Consider the following 23,758-nt stretch of genomic DNA (forward strand, 5'->3'; position numbering starts at 1 on the left):
GAAGAAGTTAACTCTGTCCCAAGAGGGGGATTCTTTCTTTTTTGACAGTGCTTTAGCGGTTTTGACATCTAAAGACAAGGTTCCAGTAACAAGTTAATTCACTGGTCCTGATTTTAAATGAAGAAGACTGTATTGATTTAGTTAAAAGGTAAAGAGAAAAAGAAACCTGACGAAGATGACTTTTGAAACACATTGCAGTTTTTAATTACAAAGATACACGATAAAACTCGGTGCAGTTAAATCAGATTCAAATGTTTTAAATCTACACATGTAGTACACGTATTACAAAAAAAACTTCGTTTCTAGATAGTTCTTTATCGCCGTTTCGGCAAAAGAAGGCAACACAAGGTGCTCTGGGAACGAGGATCATTTTCCGTCCCCCGGGCCACTGGGGACGAGGAAGAGGGGGAGAATACGCAAAATGTAAGCCCATAAACACCGCGAAGAAGTGCAATATAACACATCATGTGCTTTTGTCACAAAAAGCTGGAAGAAATGCAAAATGAATGTAATGATGATTGATGGTCACCAAGTTTATTAATCTTATTGTTTGCAAAGTTGTGGCGAGAGTGCAGACTCGTCAAAAACTTCCATACAGCTAGTTAGCTAGCTACCTACATAAGTGACTTTCGAATTAATTAGGTGCTTGATAACATCGAGAAACTCCCCAAATTATTTCGAAACTTCCCGAAACAACTTTCGTAGTATATATAGCAAGGGAATTGTGTGACTTCATTGATTATATATTTATAAGGCAAGTTATCACGATCAAATAAAGCTTCTTGGTTTGATAAATCCCCCCACTGCTTTGTTGTGCCCTACCTGGACCAGGCCTGCTAAAATTTGTATATACATTTCTGTTAACAGAAGAGAATGTAACTATGAAATTAATTTTATCTGTAGTGCCTTTATCCTTATAATAAATCAGAGAGTGTGTCTGTCTGTGATAGGCAAAGTGGATGTGTTCATTTTTCTTTGATTTAGCCGAAAGAACTCATGTCTCAAATGTTGAATTTTCTAACGTTACGGCGCGATGTCAATATCACTACTTTAAATTAATACAGCCATTACAGTGTAACTCAAACTTTGAGGCTAAATAACTTGGAAATGAGGTAGTGATGGCAGTCATTTTTTACCGCTTTGGTAATGGACGGGTTGATGATGTCATCAAAGAACCTTTAAACCCCAATATGTCAAAGTTACATGATCCTATACATTTTCTTGACCAGCGTTTCAAGATCTATAAAGGCAACAGTTATACAAATTCCTAAAGAAAACTTTTTGTGTTTTGGCGGACCTTTGCTGACGTCATCACAATTTTTAAACCTTAACCATTCATCAAAAGCTCTTAATCCCATACATTTTTTATCAGAGTTTCAAGCTCTAAACAATTGAGGCAACAAGTAAATAAATTGCCTAAAAAACATTTAAGTCGTGGTTCTCTTTTCCATTGTTCTCCTGCCTAGGTGGATTTTTCCACGGGCCTAATGGACTAGTTTGGGTATATATTTGTGTTTGTTGTATAAAATACTTTTAGTAACTTCACTTTTTCCTTTTATACGGGTATTCAAATTTTTGATTCTAGAAGATAAATATTACTTTTTTTCCTCTAGAATATAAAATACATATATGGCTGTTTTGTCACAGGGTCAGCTGCAAAGACTTAAAGAGCATAAATATGCTGCTGAAGGAAGATCTCTCACAGAATTTATTTTTCAACCTTTTTGGAATTGGGTTGTCACATTAATGCCATTGTGGGTGGCACCAAATTTAATAACAATCAGTGGTTTAATTATTAATGTCTTTACCTGCTCCATGGTTTTGTTGTATTCACCACAAGCAAAGTCCAATGATGTAAGTAGATGTACAATGATTCATTTGATGTTTCTTTCTACTTAAGCCTTGAAATCTAATGTGAATTAGGGTCAAATCTTTTTTTTTTCACTTTCACAGCATTGTTACAGCTCTCAATGATTTTCATTTACAAAATGTTTATTTTTGAATGAATTATTTCTAGCCATCATATTTATAGCAATGCACTGAAAATACCACTGTACTTAAATGTTGAATTTTAATTTATTGTGGTGGCATAAAATCAATAAAACGTCTACTCTTTAATCTTTTTAGTAAAAATATAACATTTTAAAAGTTGGAATAACAAGTGTTCGATCTTATACTTTTTTTTCAATTTTTTGTGGGAGAAGTTTACCTAATTATTATTTTAAGTAAGCATTCCTTGACTGTCTAGCTTCTTAATAATATAACCCTCTCAAAAAAAGACAATGCTATAAATTCTAGTCTAATGAACATGAAAATTAAAGAAGGGTTTGTTATTAATCTTATTATTTTAGTTAACTTTTGCTGCTTGTCAAATTTGTTTTCCCTGATAAAATAACAGGGTTTTTTTCTTTTGTTTTTCAGGATTTTGCCAATACTTGCCCGTTTTTATGTGCAGAAAACACAACATACATTATGACCCATTTATACTACTAATAAAAAGTAGAAATATAATGGAAAAATATTGGAATGGAAATGTAATGGAAATTTCCTCAATGTTAAAATTTTCCAAGGCATTACCAAAAATGCTGATGTTGGAAAAATACAATTATGCTAGTTTATTCCTTTTGTCTTTTACTATACAATTGTGCTAAGTTTATTGTCATAACTATAATTCTGTCAAAAGTTATGGAAAGTGGACACCTTATGCCTCCCCATACTTTTAAAAGTGCTAAAAAAATTCGTACCTATTAGTGTTAAAGCAATTTAGTTTAACTATTTTTATGAAACACCGTTGTTTAAACTTTTATTTTTTAATTTTGTTTTTAGGTTCCAAGTTACATGTTTATATTGTGTGCTGTGGGATTGTTTTTATATCAAACCCTTGATGCCATTGATGGTAAGCAAGCCCGTCGTACTGGCACATCTTCACCAATGGGAGAGTTATTTGACCATGGATGTGATGCTGTATCAACAATTTTCTTAACAACTTCAGTAGCATGTGCTTTATCATTGGGTTCACATCCCAACACATTATTCTTTTTCTTTGTGAATAACGTAGCTCTCTTTTATCTGGCTCACTGGCAAACATATTGCTCCGGAAAACTAATATTTGGAGTGTAAGTACCAACAACCTGCTTCTGTTTTTGTTGTCACTGATTTATTCATATTATGCAAAAGTAGTTTCTTGTTTGACCTATATATAGCTTTAGACCTTAAGGTGGTAGGGCTATAGATGTTTTGTAAGGGGTCATCTACAAAATTCGTAGCAATTCGTATAAAAAAAATTTGTATATGCTATACGAATTTTCTTTTGCCATACAGTAATTAAATTCGTATGAAATTTTTCTAAATTCGTATAAAATTCGTATGAGTTTTTAATTAAATTCGTATGAGTTTTAAATTAAATTCATATGAGTTTTAAATTAAATTCGTATGAGTTTAAAAAAATTCGTATGAGCTTTAAATTAAATTTGTATAAGTTTTAAATTAAATTCGTATGAGTTAAATTCGTACGAGTTTAACAAAAAATTCGTATGAGATTTTAATTAGATGCGTATGGTTTTAAAAAAAAGAAAATCGTTTGACATTGTATTAATTTTTTAAATTAAATTTTTTAGATTGCATTTTCAAAAGTTGAAAAACGAAAAACGGCGATAGAAATGTTTTTTTAGATCGCATTTTAAAAGTTTAAAAACGAAAAACGGCGATAGAAATGTTTTTTTAGATCGCATTCTAAAAGTTTAAAAACGAAAAACGGCGATAGAAATGTTTTTTTAGATTGCATTTTCAAAAGTTGAAAAACGAAAAACGGCGATAGAAATGTTTTTTTAGATCGCATTTTCAAAAGTTTTAAAACGAAAAACATTGTGGGAAATGTTTTTTTTTAGATCGCACGTTAAAAGTTTAAAAACGAAAAACGGCGATAGAAATGTTTTTTTAGATCGCATTCTAAAAGTTTAAAAACGAAAAACGGCGATAGAAATGTTTTTTTAGATTGCATTTTCAAAAGTTGAAAAACGAAAAACGGCGATAGAAATGTTTTTTTAGATCGCATTTTCAAAAGTTTTAAAACGAAAAACATTGTGGGAAATGTTTTTTTTTAGATCGCACGTTAAAAGTTGAAAAACGAAAAACGGCGATAGAAATGTTTTTTTTTAGATCGCACGTTAAAAGTTGAAAAACGAAAAACGGCGATAGAAATATTTTTTTAGATCGCATTTAAAAAGTTTTAAAACGAAAAACGGCGATAGAAATGTTTTTTTTTAGATCGCACGTTAAAAGTTAAAAAACGAAAAACGGCGATAGAAATGTTTTTTTTTAGATCGCACGTTAAAAGTTGAAAAACGAAAAACGGCGATAGAAATGTTTTTTTTTAGATCGCATTTTAAAAGTTGAAAAACAAAAAACGGCGATAGAAATGTTTTTTTTAGATCGCATTTTAAAAGTTTAAAAACGAAAAACGGCGATATAAATGTTTTTTAGATCGCACTTTCAAAAGTGTAAAAACGAAATATAATTCGTATGAAAATTCGTATAAAAGAGAATATAATTCGAATGACAATTCGTATGAAAGAGAATATAATTCGTATGACAATTCGTATGAAAATCGTATAAAAGAGAATATAATTCGTATGACAATTCGTATGAAAATCGTATAAAAGAGAATATAATTCGTATGACAATTCGTATGAAAATCGTATAAAATTCGTATTAGATTTTTTAAAAATCGTATAACTATTTAACACTATACGAATTGTATACGATTTTTATACGAATTAAAAGCAATTAAATTCGTATATATTCGTATAAAATATCATACGAAATTTGTAGACGACCCCTAAGCAATCTTTGTTCGTATGTCTATACTTAGGCAAAAATTGGACGTGGACAAATAAACACAATATTTGATACAACATGGTGCACCACGTGTTGTACTATATGTTTTGTAAAGTGCCCATGATTTTAAGTGGTATAAAGCAAGAGTTTTATTTTAAGTAATGCCCTTGGCAAACTTACTACTTTCATCATAAATTTACGCTCCCACACATTTTATAGCAATATATTAGTGTTCTCACTGTACATTACACCTTGTTTCCAATGTGGTCCTTTTGTTAGTGAAATGAGAGTTTTTATGTTTTTGCTACCCTCTAAAATTAAAACAAAACAGGAAAGTAAAATAGCTTTTTCAATTTTTTTTTAACCTTTGCTGAAATCATTATATCACATGAATTAAATTGACTGACAGAAGGTCAGAATTAGCCAATCACAATTTGCTTTTAACCAATCAAACTAAATTCCTGCAGGCAAATTCACAGCTGAGTTTGCTTTCTTTGAATGTGAATTTGAATCTTGTATGATTTTAATAGCTCTAAAAAGAATTATGTCCTTGTCCTTTATACCCCTGTGCTATTGCTATCTTTGCAGTAAAAATCCTTTACTTTCATCATTATAAAAATACGGTCATTATAAATAATTCTGGAAACAATCTCCATGCTATTTCTTTAACACAAACCTGGATAGACTCTCTGAGAGAAATATCTGGTAATTTTATACCAAGAAAACCAGATATACTTCATTTATTACACATTGGAGAATGAACACACACTCTAATCAAGTCTTTCATGTGTGAGCACCCCATTCATGGCTAGACCTTTTTTATTGTTTTTTATAACTTTTCAGTTAGTGATGTTCTATCTAGTATCTAGCCATAACCCTAAATGGACATTTCAGCAAAGATTTCAGTATGAACTGTTCTTTAACAGGCTGCTTTTTTTTCTTATGAAATTCATTTTTTTTTTAATTGCCATTGCAAAAACTCGATTTCCTTAACATATTAGTAGGGTGTGCATATAAAAGATAACCCCTTCTTCAGAACCTTATACAGATTGACAAAATGTTATTTATCAAGAGATTTTGTTTCTTAGGTTGGATGTTACAGAAGCACAAGTTGAAGCCTCTATAGGATATGTCATTGCTGGTTTATTCGGTCCTCAACTTTTTTTAAATAAGGTACAGAATCATTATGGTACATCCATGCAGTTTTTAGTTTAATAGTAATAGTTGTATAATAACGAAAACAGATTATTAACAGTTTGTCATTTCTCTGACATATATACTTCAAGGATTCAAAATGTAATTAACAGACAAGATGCATGATAACTTAAAATATTTTTATGCCATATAGTTACAAATAATGTAGCTATAACATGCCATCAAAGGATATAAATGTCCACTCTCTCTACCAGCTCATTCCATTTTTGAGTGTGACAATATTTCCCTATTACACCTAATAAAATGATTATGCAAATTTCGATGATTTTTACAACACTTTATATTAAAAGATAAATTCAATAATTTGTCAATCCTCTGAACATTTAAATGAATGAGAGTATTTCAAACAGGAATAAATAAAACAATTTTGCAAATTTCAATGATTTTACTTAGACCTTAAAGTTAGAACTAATGATGAATTTAATAATCTGTCAATCCTCTGAATATTTAAATGAGGAGACATTTATTTTCTGATGTTGAGAATATTTCTACTGAGAATAAATAAAACAATTTTGCAAATTTCAATGATTTTACCTAGACCTTAAAGTTAGAACTAATGATGAATTTAATAATCTGTCAATCCTCTGAATTTTTAAATGAGGAGACGTTTATTTTCTGATGTTGAGAATATTTCTAACGAGAATAAATTAGCGATTTTCCAAGTTTCAATGATTTTTACTAACTTTAAGTTTGAACTGATGATGAATTTAATAATCTGTCAATCCTCTGAATATTTAAATGAGGAGACATTTATTTTCTGATGTTGAGAATATTTCTACTGAGAATAAATAAAACAATTTTGCAAGTTTCAATGATTTTTACTAACTTTAAGTTTGAACTGATGATGAAATTAATAATCTGTCAATCCTCTGAATATATAAATGAGGAGACGTTTATTTTCTGATGTTGAGAATATTTCTAACGAGAATAAATTAGCGATTTTGCAAGTTTCAATGATTTTTACTAACTTTAAGTTTGAGCTGATGATGAATTTAATAATCTGTCAATGCTCTGAATATTTGAGGTTACTGTAAAGGAAACAAATTTTTTTTTTAGGTTTTTTGCAAAAAAAATATGACATATAGAAAAAAAAAATTCTCTTTCGAATGACATGTTTTATATTCCATGAAAACATTTGGAACATCCCTTTTTTCTGGAAAAAGCCTTTTCAGAGGTGTTATATTCTTCACACCTTCGACAAAATATGTGCAAAATGAGTTGGGCATATTTTTTGTAAACATTATGCATGATATGGAACTCCCGTTTAAAAATATGCATAATAATATTATTTAGATAGTTTACTTTCACCATCTTGTCTTGGGCATTTTTTAATTGCGCTATGTTTATAAAGCTGTGTCTTGTAACCCTGACTTCTGTCTAATAATAATTTTGAACGCGCGCACGCATATTCAGCATAATGAAAAGTTCGCACTTCTATCATCTTTCTGCACACTCAGTTAACACATTTTCATAACACCTATGAAAATCTTTAAAAACAAATATCTCGTTAGTAAAATTTCGCATACATGCCTTTACGTTTGTGGTCTTTTTTTCCGAAAGCTTCCTATTGGCTCACTGAAATTTTCGGTAATGAAAAGCTGAATAAATTATGCACAAAAGGTTTCCGGATTTTTATGTATGAATTACCTATAAGCGAATTATGACGACAGAAAGAAAAAAATATGCTTTTTTTTGAATAATTTTAAATTATTACAAATAATTTCATAACGACGTTATTAGAAAGAAAAAACCAGGAACCTTTTTGAATTTAATTTATGCCAAATATAATGGTGCGAAAACGAGAAGTCTGCGACCACGCGTTCGGAAAAAGAAACAAATTTAAAACGTACGGTGAAAAAAAATTGGTGTGTGTTTATTTCATTATATTTTCTTTGTGGAAAATTACCATCTCACGAAAATAACACCATCAAAAAAGTCTTTCATCAAGCATTCAGAAACAAAAAAACATAAAAAAAATATAACAGTATTGATAAATTATAAGGGTTTTTCTGAGACTACTCATCAAGTGAGTTTTTTTCCTTTACAGTAACCTTAAAGTTACAATTGATGATAAATTTAATAATCTGTCAATCCTCTGAATATTTAAATGAGGAGACGTTTATTTCTGATTATTGAGAATATTTTTAACACGAATAAATAAAACAATTTTGCAAGTTTCAATGATTTTTACTAACTTTAAGTTTGAACTGATGATGATTTTAATAATCTGTCAATCCTCTGAATATATAAATGAGGAGACGTTTATTTTCTGATGTTGAGAATATTTCTAGCGAGAATAAATTAGCGATTTTGCAAGTTTCAATGATTTTTACTAACTTTAAGTTTGAACTGATGATGAATTTAATAATCTGTCAATCCTCTGAATATTTAAATGAGGAGACATTTATTTTCTGATGTTGAGAATATTTCTACTGAGAATAAATAAAATAATTTTGCAAGTTTCAATGATTTTTAGTAACTTTAAGTTTGAACTGATGATGATTTTAATAATCTGTCAATCCTCTGAATATATAAATGAGGAGATGTGTATTTTCTGATGTTGAGAATGTTTCCAACAAGAATAAATTTAATGATTTTGCAAGTTTCAATGATTTTTACTAACTTTAAGTTTGAACTGGTGATGAATTTAATAATCTGTCAATCCTCTGAATATTTAAATGAGGAGACATTTATTTTCTGATGTTGAGAATATTTCTAGCGAGAATAAATTAGCGATTTTGCAAGTTTCAATAATTTTTACTAACTTTAAGTTTGAACTGATGATGAATTTAATAATCTGTCAATCCTCTGAGTATATAAATGAGGAGACGTTTATTTTCTGATGTTGAGAATGTTTCCAACAAGAATAAATTTAACGATTTTGCAAGTTTCAATGAGTTTTACTAACTTTAAGTTTGAACTGATGATGAATTTAATAATCTGTCAATCCTCTGAATATTTAAATGAGGAGACATTTATTTTCTGATGTTGAGAATATTTCTAGCGAGAATAAATTAGCGATTTTGCAAGTTTCAATGATTTTTATTAGACTTTAAGTTAGAACTGATGATGAATTTAATAATCTGTCAATCCTCTGAATATATAAATGAGGAGACGTTTATTTTCTGATGTTTGAGAATATTTTTAACACGAATAAATAAAACAATTTTGCAAGTTTCAATGATTTTTAGTAACTTTAAGTTTGAACTGATGATGATTTTAATAATCTGTCAATCCTCTGAATATATAAATGAGGAGATGTGTATTTTCTGATGTTGAGAATGTTTCCAACAAGAATAAATTTAATGATTTTGCAAGTTTCAATGATTTTTACTAACTTTAAGTTTGAACTGGTGATGAATTTAATAATCTGTCAATCCTCTGAATATTTAAATGAGGAGACATTTATTTTCTGATGTTGAGAATATTTCTAGCGAGAATAAATTAGCGATTTTGCAAGTTTCAATGATTTTTACTAACTTTAAGTTTGAACTGATGATGAATTTAATAATCTGTCAATCCTCTGAGTATATAAATGAGGAGACGTTTATTTTCTGATGTTGAGAATGTTTCCAACAAGAATAAATTTAACGATTTTGCAAGTTTCAATGAGTTTTACTAACTTTAAGTTTGAACTGATGATGAATTTAATAATCTGTCAATCCTCTGAATATTTAAATGAGGAGACATTTATTTTCTGATGTTGAGAATATTTCTAGCGAGAATAAATTAGTGATTTTGCAAGTTTCAGTGATTTTTATTAGACTTTAAGTTAGAACTGATGATGAATTTAATAATCTGTCAATCCTCTGAATATATAAATGAGGAGACGTTTATTTTCTGATGTTTGAGAATATTTTTAACACGAATAAATAAAACAATTTTGCAAGTTTCAATGATTTTTACTAACTTTAAGTTTAAACTGATGATGATTTTAATAATCTGTCAATCTTCTGAATATATAAATGAGGAGACGTGTATTTTCTGATGTTGAGAATATTTCTAACAAGAATAATTAGACTGATTTTGCAATTTTGATGATTTTTACTAGACTGTAAGTTAGAACTGATGATGAATTTAATAATCTGTCAATCCTCCGAATATATAAATGAGGAGACGTTTATTTCTGATTATTGAGAATATTTTTTAACACGAATAAATAAAACAATTTTGCAAAATTCAATGATTTTTACTAACTTTAAGTTTGATCTGATGATGAATTTAATAATCTGTCAATCCTCTGAATATATAAATGAGGAGACATTTATTTTCTGATGTTGAGAATATTTCTAGCGAGAATAAATTAGCGATTTTGCAAGTTTCAATGATTTTTATTAGACTTTAAGTTAGAACTGATGATGAATTTAATAATCTGTCAATCCTCTGAATATATAAATGAGGAGACGTTTATTTTCTGATGTTTGAGAATATTTTTAACACGAATAAATAAAACAATTTTGCAAGTTTCAATGATTTTTACTAACTTTAAGTTTGAACTGATGATGATTTTAATAATCTGTCAATCTTCTGAATATATAAATGAGGAGACGTGTATTTTCTGATGTTGAGAATGTTTCCAACAAGAATAAATTTAACGATTTTGCAAGTTTCAATGAGTTTTACTAACTTTAAGTTTGAACTGATGATGAATTTAATAATCTGTCAATCCTCTGAATATTTAAATGAGGAGACATTTATTTTCTGATGTTGAGAATATTTCTAGCGAGAATAAATTAGCGATTTTGCAAGTTTCAATGATTTTTATTAGACTTTAAGTTAGAACTGATGATGAATTTAATAATCTGTCAATCCTCTGAATATATAAATGAGGAGACGTTTATTTTCTGATGTTTGAGAATATTTTTAACACGAATAAATAAAACAATTTTGCAAGTTTCAATGATTTTTAGTAACTTTAAGTTTGAACTGATGATGATTTTAATAATCTGTCAATCCTCTGAATATATAAATGAGGAGATGTGTATTTTCTGATGTTGAGAATGTTTCCAACAAGAATAAATTTAATGATTTTGCAAGTTTCAATGATTTTTACTAACTTTAAGTTTGAACTGGTGATGAATTTAATAATCTGTCAATCCTCTGAATATTTAAATGAGGAGACATTTATTTTCTGATGTTGAGAATATTTCTAGCGAGAATAAATTAGCGATTTTGCAAGTTTCAATGATTTTTACTAACTTTAAGTTTGAACTGATGATGAATTTAATAATCTGTCAATCCTCTGAGTATATAAATGAGGAGACGTTTATTTTCTGATGTTGAGAATGTTTCCAACAAGAATAAATTTAACGATTTTGCAAGTTTCAATGAGTTTTACTAACTTTAAGTTTGAACTGATGATGAATTTAATAATCTGTCAATCCTCTGAATATTTAAATGAGGAGACATTTATTTTCTGATGTTGAGAATATTTCTAGCGAGAATAAATTAGTGATTTTGCAAGTTTCAATGATTTTTATTAGACTTTAAGTTAGAACTGATGATGAATTTAATAATCTGTCAATCCTCTGAATATATAAATGAGGAGACGTTTATTTTCTGATGTTTGAGAATATTTTTAACACGAATAAATAAAACAATTTTGCAAGTTTCAATGATTTTTACTAACTTTAAGTTTAAACTGATGATGATTTTAATAATCTGTCAATCTTCTGAATATATAAATGAGGAGACGTGTATTTTCTGATGTTGAGAATATTTCTAACAAGAATAATTAGACTGATTTTGCAATTTTGATGATTTTTACTAGACTGTAAGTTAGAACTGATGATGAATTTAATAATCTGTCAATCCTCCGAATATATAAATGAGGAGACGTTTATTTCTGATTATTGAGAATATTTTTTAACACGAATAAATAAAACAATTTTGCAAAATTCAATGATTTTTACTAACTTTAAGTTTGATCTGATGATGAATTTAATAATCTGTCAATCCTCTGAATATATAAATGAGGAGACATTTATTTTCTGATGTTGAGAATATTTCTAGCGAGAATAAATTAGCGATTTTGCAAGTTTCAATGATTTTTATTAGACTTTAAGTTAGAACTGATGATGAATTTAATAATCTGTCAATCCTCTGAATATATAAATGAGGAGACGTTTATTTTCTGATGTTTGAGAATATTTTTAACACGAATAAATAAAACAATTTTGCAAGTTTCAATGATTTTTACTAACTTTAAGTTTGAACTGATGATGATTTTAATAATCTGTCAATCTTCTGAATATATAAATGAGGAGACGTGTATTTTCTGATGTTGAGAATATTTCTAACAAGAATAATTAGACTGATTTTGCAATTTTGATGATTTTTACTAGACTGTAAGTTAGAACTGATGATGAATTTAATAATCTGTCAATCCTCCGAATATATAAATGAGGAGACGTTTATTTCTGATTATTGAGAATATTTTTTAACACGAATAAATAAAACAATTTTGCAAGTTTCAATGATTTTTACTAACTTTAAGTTTGATCTGATGATGAATTTAATAATCTGTCAATCCTCTGAATATATAAATGAGGAGACGTTTATTTTCTGATGTTGAGAATATTTCTAACAAGAATAATTAGACTGATTTTGCAATTTTGATGATTTTTACCAACTTTAAGTTTGAACTGATGATGAATCTAATAATCTGTCAATCCTCTAAATATTTAAGTGAGGAGATGTTTAGAACGTTTTTAACAAAAAAAAGTAAAATAAATTTTCTTGTTTGATGGATATTTATCAGACTTTGAAGTGAGAACTTATGATGATTTAAATGTCACTGCACTAAATGAATGACAGTTGTTTTTTAAAGGTGTAACTACCATGTTTGTTGTTGATGGTGTTTGAGGTTGTATCAAGAAAGTTGATTTATTATAAGTTAGTGTCTTATTAAAATTCATTTAACAGTTTGTGTCTTATTTTTAGCTTGTTTTAACATCCAAATTTATCGGTTAAGTTAGAGTGTACTATTGTAAAACAAATTTGTCCACATTGTATGCATACAAAAAATACAAAATCTTTGAATCCGATAGGTTGCAAAGCATATGAAAACATAATTTAGATTTAGCTTATTATTATTTTGAGTCACGTAATGATAACCATAAAATCATTTTTAAAAGGCCAGCCCGTACATGTTTAGAAATGACAAATGCTAGTTCTAATTAGTAATTCCTTTTTTAAACAATGCGTTTTTTTCCAACATAAAACAGTTATAAAATAGGATGGACATTTTCAATATTTCTAGTTTGTATATTGCATCCAAAAAAATGTTTCTCAAATAAAAAAATTTTTGTCTTCAAATTGTCATTTGTTTTTGGATTATGCCGCTTTTACGAGAATATTTGGTAGATTTTTTTAATTGATGCATGTTCACACTATTTTTATACTTCTTTTTATAGATACCCTTTCTTTATAACATTTCTTACGCAAAAGGAATTGTAATATTGATTGGAATTGGATCTTTGTGGTATTGTTCACAAGCCTTCACTAAAATATTTAAAGGTGGTTGTGGAAAGAATGGCACCACAGTTGCGGTAAGTAAACCGTTATATTCGTATAGTTGTGCTTTATTACAAGTACTTTCATCCATGTTTAAATTTTTTTCTAACTATGGCATATAGCAAGTCACATACATTTAATATTACTTAATTCCCAATAACTGTATACACCTACACCGTTTTGCTATGTCAGTTTGGTGCTGCCACTATTACTGATAAAGCTAAAGAAAAGGTTTTCTGTTGTTACTTTTCTTTTCGCACTGGAAAATATTAGCAAATATTTAATTAATATTATACGTTGATAGCTGGAAATGCTATTTTGTGCAGTTTGTGCCTATCAGCACACAGGCAGAACAAAAATGAGACACACTACAAGATTACCTTGGTCTAACTTCCCATTATATTGTCTAGGAGACCTCATTTAATGGAAAAGTTAAAAAATGCATTATATATGAATTATATATGACTTATAAATTTTGAATATAAATTTTAATTATTTTTTTTGTTTGTTTGTTTTAGCAAACCAGCGTACTGTCACCAGTTGTACCATTCGGTATTATTGTAGCCAGTACTTTTTATGTGTTCAAACACAGTGCAGACAATATATTTGTAGAGTGCCCATGTTTGTTTATGTTGATGTTTGGGACATGCACAGCGAAGTTAACATGTAACCTGGTGGTAGGTGTTTTTATCCTTTTGTATACCATATCAAAACTTAAAAAAGGTGTAAAGCATATATAAACATTGAACCTTTTTCTTCTTTCTATTGATTATAAATAATAATAGGCACACCTAAAGTACCTGCTCCCCTCAAATAATGACCCTGGTGCCTAGTTGAAATTTTTAACTGAAAGTCTTTGATGATCCATTTAGTAATTCAATTCAACTGCACTAAAACGAAAATTGGTTTTCATGATATTATTGATTAGATGCACTGCTGATCCTCTATTTCCTTTAAAATGCCATGTTAACAATAACTGTTAGCTGTAAAACTTTGGTCCCAAGTTAGAAGACCCTTTTGTTTGATAAAAGATTTAATATAACCTTTTTTTTTTGATAATTCCTTAGAGTGTGTTAGTAAGGTTCTTCTTGGACTTGTTGAGGAATTTTAAGACAAATTATTATTTTTTCCAAAGATGTACATATCTGTGCATATACTTTTTATTTACTGTACTGCTGGCAAAATATGCAAAGATGGAAGTCTGTGTACTTGCAAAATTGTTTATTTAAAGAAATTTATGATTATATTGTAGTGTAGCGTTTTAGAATAAAATATTCCTCCTTTTTTCTCAGGTGGCTTCAATGTCAAAAAGTCCTGTTGATATGCTGGATTACTGCATGATTGGTCCGCTTTTACTTGCAACATATAATTACTTTGGTGTTCAAGGAATATTAGCCATGGTTGGAATTTCTTTACCTGAGTATTATGTTTTACTCGCCACTTTGGTAAGTAGTAGTTAATGATTTTCAGAATAGCTTTCTCGTTTCTTCTGTTATAAATCACAAGTTCTTTTTAGTTGTGTGCTTATTATCAGCCAAATTTTACTTTGATCTGGGCTAAATAATAAAGTTGACTTATTCCCAGCAGCACAGTTTTAAAAATGCTATTAAAACTAAAAAACAATGTATGTAGAAAACTTAAAAAATGTAAATAATTGAAACTGCTCTCCTCAAAAAGCACGAAGGTAAGGTTTCATATTTAAGATGAAAATTTGAATAAAAATTTGAATAAAAAACATCCTCTCTTGGGTCTCGTTGATATTGGCTAAAGCGCTACTGAAGAAGAAGTAAGTGTTCAATGAAAGCTTGTGAGTGGACGAAACTAGTAAGCTTGGACTAAATGAATTTTTTGCAACGTTTTCCAAGGCTTGCAGGGTAAAACTGGCATTGTGGACAAATAAGTAATAACAGCTGAATATTATGGTTCACAAAGGTTCTTAGATAAAATTTACACATAAATTTAAGGCCATTAATGCTACTACACTGTGTTGACCTCATAGTGATTGATCTAAACATAACCGTAATGAAAAGTTAGGGAGTAAGAATATAGAAATTTCAAAGAATTAGGAGATTAGATAACCCGACATTGCTTTTTTTATTTTATTTTTTTTTAGGTTTTTAGTGTACTGCTTTTTATTCGATACAGTGTTTGCATATGTCAGGAGATCAGCAAAGATTTTGGAATTGATGTATTTAAAATTCCTTACAAGAAGAGTGGGAAGAAAGCAGAATAATTTTTTTTGATGCATAATACAATAATTTTTATCTTATTATGATTTTTAGTTTTTGTCTGGATTTTTCATAGTATGGTATTTCGTCTTGTTTTCTGTGGTTATGTTTGCTTAAAAGTAACAATCTGTTTGCTATAGGAAACAATTTCTAACTCGTACATGTGGCTTTCAATAACTTTATAGTGTAAACATTGGCACAACGTTTTTGCTAAAATAATTTCTTATACAAATCGCTTGCAGTGAATTATTTTATCTTTTTTACAATAACATTTGTACTTTCCGTTTTTGTGTGTGGCTTGATATTTTATTAAAACTTAATACTATGGTTATGTTAATCCGATTTATTGGTAATATTGACCTGATCTGGATTGTTGTCAAACGTATTGTTGTTTTATGATTGATACCGTTTAGGTATATATTTTAGCCTTTTTCGCTGATTAATCGTTTGTATATATATCATTATAACCACGTCAGTTATTTTTTCTTCTTATGAAAAAAATTGCATTTAAGTTGTTTGCAGAGTTGTTTGAAATGTTTGTTAAATGTCAATCGAATAGCCTTCTGTTCTTTTTTGATTTGCTTGTTTAACCTTTTATCGTAATATATATAATCCTTTAGAAAATTTTTAAGTTATGTATTTATACCCATGAGTGTAGCAAGAATGTATTGCATGACTTTGTGTTATGAGAAAGAAAGTGAACGAAAAATCGAGATGTTATCATTGAAATCATTGCCAAGCAGTGTTGTGTGGCTAAGGGCCAAAATTGTATTGTTCTTTGTTTATCTTGGAGTGTATTTTTACTTGAGTAAATAATAAATAATGATTTAATTAGTAAATGAATAAGAATGGCTGCCAGAAACAGTTTTCGAAAAATAGTTGCAACCACCCTCACAACAGACTTCAGGAAAGCTTGTGAAGTAGTCACTGCCAAAGTTGGAAATCTTGCTGAGAATGAAGTGTTAGTTAAAACCAGGTAAACAGTTGGTTTTATTGTTATCATATTCTTGTTATCGTTGTGTCTACAGGGTTACAACACCGCCCAAAATTTTTTAAATAACCTAAAATTTTAACTCAAAATATTGATTCCTTCTAAAATTTTTTGTTTTATGATCCATAATTTTTTTCGAATAGTAACTTTTTGTTATTACGTTTTTTGTTACATAGAATTCTGCAACAGGATCAATGAATTATATGTACATACTTCTGCAATTTGAAATGAACAGATACTCTGACATTGAAATAAGGAAAAGCTTTATTATTAGTAACCTAATTTCCTCCTAAGGTTTTAATTTCCTAAAATATGGAATGGTTTTTTTTACCATTTTTTAATGCTTTCGCCTAAAATTTGACACAAGAACTTACTAAATGTTACTAAAACCTCCTAAAGTTATAAAGTTTTGAATCTGTGGCCCTGCAGGTATAAGGTTTAAAATTTTAATCCTTTAAAATTTACCTTAGTAATTCAGGTTTATTTTTGTATTTTTCATATGTGACTATATGCTATACGTGTACGTCTTTTAAACTTTATGTCTACATACAAGAGTAGTATATCTGTCCTGGAAAAGACGTTACCAGGTCTATTTTTTTATTTTCCTTATGCGTGACTGTGCTATACGTGTAACAAAAATACTGTTCGTCACTTTATCTCACTAAAGTGGTTCAGAGATCTTCTCTTTAGAGCAACTTCTCTTTTGTAACAAATGATGTCAACGATATATGAACAGTAACATTTTGTTTTATCAGGTATGCTGGAATCAATGCAACAGATATCAATGTCGCTGCGGGAAGGTATGGTCCTCCTAATCCTACCTTACCCTTTGATGTCGGATTGGAGGTGAGTTGACTGCATCTAGCGTTATCAACGTCATTGATTTTCCATGATTTTGTATGAAATTAAGTGAACTGTCTTTTAGGGCGTTGGATTTGTTGAAAGCGTTGGCAGCAATATTCCAAGGAGTATGATAGGCCAGCCTGTTGCTTATATTTACACTGGAAGTTTTGGTGAATATGTAGTGAGTTGTGAAGATGGTGTGATGTTTTTTGTTCTGCTGGTTATGGCTTGATATAAACACGTTAAAAACATATGTTAAAAATAGAGCTTCATAAGTTAGTGGTGCAGTAATTTTTTTATGGCCTTATTTGAGAACTCGTTCTTGCATTCCGCCATGAGACTGCACACTTCATTTGCCAACCCACCTTTACTTTTCTTCTCATCCCGCTTGTGGACTCTATTAAAGCTAAAAGCTTTGTACATCAGGATATATCCAATGATCTTGTGCATTGAAATGGTTAACTTCTATGTTTGTATATATTTAGAAAATGCCCTCTCGATTTTGCATGCCGATACCTGAAGCCAAACGAGAATACATTCCATTGCTTATAAGTGGGTTGACTGCGTCAATTGCACTAGAAAAGGTTTGAACAATTGTGTATCATGTTAGTAGGGCTGCCAGAGAGGTTATGAGAATCTTGAGACAAGAGACATGTTGAGAAAGTGGAGAGGAAGGGAAAATTATTGGTGGTATTGTGATGCAGATTTAGGAATTAAATTTTTTAGATAACCTCTTTGTCTGGTTTTCTTTCTTTTTTTTTTGGTTTTTATTTTCTAAACAGATGACCAGGGGGTTTTCAGAAATGGTCAATAAAAGGTCATGAGAAATTTTTAGAATTTTGTTTTGAAATTTCTGTGTGGTAATCCTTTTTTAAGTTAAAATTGACCCGAGGTTTTACATGAATGAATATAGGAAAAAATACATGTGAATATGGCGTGGATTTACTACTCTGGATTTACTAATAATAATATATTTAATTTAGGTTGGTCGCATATCAACTGGTGAAAATGTTTTAATCACCGGTAATAATTTCACTTCAATGGGAAATGATTAACAACGTTAAACAACAAGTTATGGTAATGGTGATATTTTTCATTATTTTAGCTGCTGCTGGAGGTACTGGTCATATTGCTGTAAGTTTAACGTGCAAAGTGATCCCTATGTTATGTATCCCTAAGTTAGCACAATTGTTGTATGCGACTTGAAGGAATAAATTAGCATAATTATTTTTTTGCTGACTTCAGCATTTTTATATGTCGTCAACAGCATAGTTAAAACTTTTAAAATAGCAATTTAAATCCTGATTTAACAATCATATAAGTTTTGCTACCTGTTTAATGAATTTTGAAGATTGTCAAGTTTATAATCCGACATGTGAAATATATCGGATTTTTCGTGATTTTGCAAGTACTTATTCATTATTATGTGCAAAAAGCAGATGTTATGCAAACTATATCACTAATAACAAAAAATAAAAACAAAATACCAAGACATCAGAATGTTAATCTAAAACACTATTTAGATAAGTGATGATATTCAGTCTGATTTTAAAATTATGCCTTGCCCTGTAAGTCATGACGGCATCAACAAGTCGAGTCTAAAGCAGTTTTAAAATATTGATAGTCACAATATTTTATAACAATTAAAAGGTGTTAAATAGTGAATTACTACGAATACTCCTTCCATACATAGGATTGAAATGGTAGTTTTAAATAGTTTCCTATCATACGAGTTTTCCCGATATAGCTTTGTTTTTTTTACTGTAGGTTCAACTTGCGAAACAGGCTGGCTGTCACGTTATTGGTACAAGTTCGAGCGATGAAAAAGGGGAGCTGCTAAACGTGCGAAAAAAAATTAAATTTAACGATCCGTATACGTCGTTGGACAAAAAGTGACGACGTTTCTGAAATTGACCTTAATTTTGTCCCCAATAAAGAATTTGTTCGTTCTAAATTATTCAAAAACAACCATTAACATTAAAGCCATAAGTTTTGGAAAAACATAGAAATTCGAGAATTGACAGAATTTTTCGCAGGACAAAATTATTCATCTTTAAATTCTATAGATGAAAGGAAATTTAGTCAGCAAAAAGGTTTGCTTAATAAGATATAATTTTTATTTTTAATATTTATTTACATATTTATTGATGGTTATTTTTAGTCTCTAGGTTGCGATCATGTTATCAATTACAAGGAACAAAAACTCTCTGACGTATTGAAGGAAACATATCCAGTAAGTTTTTTGTTATTTTTCTGTTGGTTGTTTTTGTAAGTTTTTATGCAAATTTTATCAATGTGTAATATGTTTTGGTTATCTGTGGAGAAGACTAGCGGATACACGAATTTGGCAGAAGTTCGCGGATTTCGCAATAAAACAATTTGGTAACATTTTTTTTTCGATTTAAACCGTTAAAGAGAGAGAAAATTATACGCCGTGAGAATTAATATTCGCAAATTTGGCGAATAGCGAGGTTCCTAATAATTTTCATTAAATTAGCGAAAACTTTAAAATTGAATTTGAAACTTTATTAATTAAAAAACTTTTAAAAAATACTTCGTTGTCATACTGTAAGTTGCAGTTATGAATTTTCTCTCTGCATACTGTTAAAAAATTACAAATCATATTAAATAGTCTGTCAGTCTCACTCATGGTTTTGGTTCTAAAAAAATTCGTGGTCGCATAAAACAACCGATTTAGCGCAGTAAATTTCTGCTAGTCCTAATCGTTGCATATCACGGGAATTAAATTTCTCGGAAGACTTGCACAACCAAAATTTAATGACTTTAAAGACTAATATACATTTCCAGGTCTGTACTTCACTTTTTATAAAGGTAAGCAGGGGATTCCATCCAGCTCTATTAAAATATTAGGACTGGATGCTATATTTTGCTTGAATGGAAAAATCCTGTATAAATATTCGTTATAAATAAATAAATAAATAAATAAATAAATAAATAGTACGATTACGTTGTTATAGAAAGGAATTGATGTCGTTTACGAATCTATCGGTGGTGAGATTTTTGAAGCATGCCTTAACAGGTGAAGAATAATTTGTTTGTGATAATGTGTTTGCATATCTCTTTATCTGTGTGTGTTTGTGTCTGCCTGTCTATTTTTTTACCTGTCGCTCTATTTCTGTCTTTCTATTCTTTTATCTGTCTGTCTGTTTCTCTGTGAATACGATACTGAAGACGAATTGTTGTGAAGTAGTATGCATTTGTTATTTTTGGTTGAATTTTGTTTCTTATCAAACATGACCTCTTTACCGTGAATATAACCTCGTTATCGTACGTTTTTAGGCTTGCCGTAAGTGGACGCATGATCGTTTTAGGATATATTGGTAGTTACCATTCCCCTGCAGGAATTGATCGTAGCCATCGAAATGCAACCTTGATGACCAAGGTAAATTGGACTTATTCTGCAGCCTGTTTTTGAATAAATGATTTCCTTAAAATATGCAAGGGGAAAAGCGAAGGGAAAACGCAACTATGGACACATTTTTGCGTAAATTGTATGGTTTTTTAAACGGTCTTTTTCTATCTCTGTTATGTCACAGTAACTGAGCTCACAGTTTCAGTGTATAAGAGGGTGACGTCAGAAAGTGGAACCAGGGTGTAATCCATCGTTCTCAGTAGCCGTTAAACGGCTATTTCCCAATTGAAATTTATTCCAAATTTCCAATTTATTAGAGGAGCTAATCATATCCACTACAAAATATGGGACTTATAGCCCTTTTTATGCAAGTTGTGAAGGAATTAGATTTCAATAATACTTAAGACCACCTTAATGAAATTCCTCTTTGGAATTTAGCAGCCCTTATTTTACATTACTGGATTACAACCTGGGAATATACTGGATGCCACTAAAATAGTATTACATGAAAAAAAAACTTGTTTAACATGTCTTCTTAACTTCCCGTTTAGTTGTTGCTGAAATCAGCCAGCATTGGAGGATTCTTCTTAATGAATCATGGATCCGAATTTAAACCTCATCTAAGCAAACTAGTTCAACTTGCCGATTCAGGAAAGCTTCGTGTATTAACAGACAGTACAGACGAGCAGGGGAAACCTTTCATTGGATTGGAATCAGTCTTCGATGCTATTGATGTGAGTTATTGTTGTTCCCAATTTTTACTCGCAGGCTAATAAAATCTCTTTTCAAACAAGTTATACATGCAACATAAAATTTTATACAAACTGGAATTTAAATATATATAATCAAAAAATAGTCCAAACCTCAAACCTTTAACCAAATAAGGAAAAATTGAGAAACCGTTTAGGCTCAAATTATCTAAATTAAGAAATTCCAGGCTTAACGATTACAGACTAGACTTCATATAATAAAACGTGCATGCATGGTTTCATGCGTTTCTTTGTTGGAAACAGCGTTATTAATATGCGTCCTGTGTTGTTCTGAGGTATACATCGGCGTTATCTACCCTTTCTCCCTCACATGCCAAGGGGTGATCCGTAGCTGTGAAGAGCTGTGGGCTGTCTGTTGATACCAATAAAAAATTTTGTTGATCAGAATTTTTAAAACCACTGAAATTTAACCTGCCACTGGAACTTTTCCTGACCTGATTCTCTAATATATGCTTTTAAGCTTTCGTGACTATGCATTTTTTTATACCCGCATTAAATATTTGCTTAATTGGTAGTATAAAATTCTTAGAAGTCAGAAAAAACAAAATAGAAATAAAAAATTTGGTGTTACAAACTTTGCAGGGAAAAAAATTCATCTCTGTAAGATCTCTGAATTCTCTGTGCTCCAAAAGTCTGAAAGTCGCGCCAAAGATATTTTTATTAAAAATTTTGCGGGCATTTCATTCACGTGAGTCAGTTAATTTAAATTCTTACATTGTAGCATTTATATTCGAGGAAGAGCAAGGGCAAGGTTATTGTGGAATTTCCTGAAAGCAAAGACAGCAAACTCTAAATGCGCATGCGCAGATATTGAGATAAAAAGTTGGTAATGAAATTATTAATGGTCTACGTGTACTCCGTAATCGAAGGTTGCGAGAATAACATTTGTTTTAGAAATACTATGTCATTTGATTTTTTCCTTTTTGTATGAGAATCTAATCCCTATTCCCTATTTTTTGTTTTGTTTTCTTATCTTCCTGACAGCCCTTCGATTGTTTTGTTGAGAAAGTCTCTTTTATGAATTCTGTACAACAAGGCTGTCAACATGAAAGAATTTGTAAGTCGAGTTATCACTTTAATAAGTTTCGTTTTGTTTGAACATATGACAACTCCAAACAGTAATCTAATAATTCCCAACTATTCAAAATAAAATTGTAATATATGTAAATTCCCGATTCCGATAATGAAATAGATATCGAAACGTTTGTAATAGAAAACATTTTTTTATATTGATATTTTATCACTATAACTTATAACAATATATTCTCCCTTGCTTAAAATACTGCCGCGGGGGGGTGAAAAATGATTTTTTTATGATTTCACGTGTAAAAAGCGCATGATTATGTGCCTACACAATATTATTTAATTCAAAATATTATTTTGCGAAAATTGTATTAAAAATATAATTTTCCGGAAAATACTGTTCCATTATCATTGTTTTCAGATATTATTGATCTGTTCCTGACTAGAACAGCCTCTAGGGTTTGTAAGTTTTTTTTAATTAGATCGGAACTCTGGTGAAGATGAGGTTGCGCCGTGTTTACCAAGGCTTCCAATATTCTTCCAGCAGGAATTTTCAAGTTATAGAACTATATAAAACAGTTTTTTTCTATTTTTTTTTTTTATCAAGACCTCTTCATTATCAACTGCAATACATTCACTTTACGCTGGATATGATTTAACGATGCAAAAACAGGAAACGGCGCGTTTTCCGACGAAATGGATCTTTGCCTAGTTTTGTTTGTTTTGACTTTACGTCAAAAAATTTGCTGCGACAAAAAGTAGAGCAATATTTCTCTGCAATCGTCAGTGTTTATTTTTGAGGAAATATTCGAAATTTTTTATTCAAATTTGCTGCATATTCTCTTGTTTTTCATGGAAGTCAAAATGGTGTTCTGCAGCTGCCTAATTATGTTTTGCGTGGATTAAATTTTGAAATATGAATCTATTGATTGTGAAATTTAATTAAAAAAATCAACGTCGAAGA

At 29.8% G+C, this 23,758-nt stretch overlaps 2 protein-coding genes across 2 annotated transcripts; both read left to right on the forward strand.

Annotated features, from left to right (window-relative positions):
- Nucleotides 1–1,595: 1,595 nt before the first annotated feature.
- On the forward strand, nucleotides 1,596–16,514 carry LOC130612330 (choline/ethanolaminephosphotransferase 1-like). The gene is made up of 7 exons (XM_057433636.1): nucleotides 1,596–1,854; nucleotides 2,827–3,116; nucleotides 5,925–6,009; nucleotides 13,467–13,601; nucleotides 14,085–14,243; nucleotides 14,859–15,011; nucleotides 15,680–16,514. The coding sequence occupies exons 1-7, from the start codon at nucleotides 1,630–1,632 to the stop codon at nucleotides 15,797–15,799; spliced, it is 1,167 nt and encodes a 388-aa protein (XP_057289619.1). The 5' UTR covers nucleotides 1,596–1,629; the 3' UTR covers nucleotides 15,800–16,514.
- An 83-nt stretch (nucleotides 16,515–16,597) lies between these two features.
- Nucleotides 16,598–23,208, forward strand: LOC130612331 (prostaglandin reductase-3-like). The gene is made up of 12 exons (XM_057433637.1): nucleotides 16,598–16,770; nucleotides 17,541–17,631; nucleotides 17,711–17,809; nucleotides 18,114–18,212; nucleotides 18,612–18,651; nucleotides 18,734–18,762; nucleotides 19,396–19,470; nucleotides 19,790–19,861; nucleotides 20,607–20,668; nucleotides 20,929–21,031; nucleotides 21,553–21,735; nucleotides 22,493–23,208. The coding sequence occupies exons 1-12, from the start codon at nucleotides 16,643–16,645 to the stop codon at nucleotides 22,562–22,564; spliced, it is 1,053 nt and encodes a 350-aa protein (XP_057289620.1). The 5' UTR covers nucleotides 16,598–16,642; the 3' UTR covers nucleotides 22,565–23,208.
- The last annotated feature ends 550 nt before the right edge of the window (nucleotides 23,209–23,758 follow it).

Source organism: Hydractinia symbiolongicarpus, chromosome 10 (genome assembly GCF_029227915.1).
Source record: "Hydractinia symbiolongicarpus strain clone_291-10 chromosome 10, HSymV2.1, whole genome shotgun sequence".
NCBI lineage: Eukaryota > Metazoa > Cnidaria > Hydrozoa > Anthoathecata > Hydractiniidae > Hydractinia > Hydractinia symbiolongicarpus.

What these genes read in the sequence shown, in the direction of transcription:
- LOC130612330 (XM_057433636.1), top strand. Translation starts at nt 1,630, where the DNA reads ATGGCTGTTTTGTCACAGGGTCAGCTGCAAAGACTTAAAGAGCATAAA. An exon ending in CACAAGCAAAGTCCAATGAT is followed by an intron (nt 1,855 to 2,826) that starts GTAAGTAGATGT and finishes TTTTGTTTTTAG; the next exon opens with GTTCCAAGTTACATGTTTAT. An exon ending in CTCAACTTTTTTTAAATAAG is followed by an intron (nt 6,010 to 13,466) that starts GTACAGAATCAT and finishes TTCTTTTTATAG; the next exon opens with ATACCCTTTCTTTATAACAT.
- LOC130612331 (XM_057433637.1), top strand. Translation starts at nt 16,643, where the DNA reads ATGGCTGCCAGAAACAGTTTTCGAAAAATAGTTGCAACCACCCTCACA. An exon ending in CGTCAATTGCACTAGAAAAG is followed by an intron (nt 18,213 to 18,611) that starts GTTTGAACAATT and finishes TATTTAATTTAG; the next exon opens with GTTGGTCGCATATCAACTGG. An exon ending in TGAAAATGTTTTAATCACCG is followed by an intron (nt 18,652 to 18,733) that starts GTAATAATTTCA and finishes TCATTATTTTAG; the next exon opens with CTGCTGCTGGAGGTACTGGT.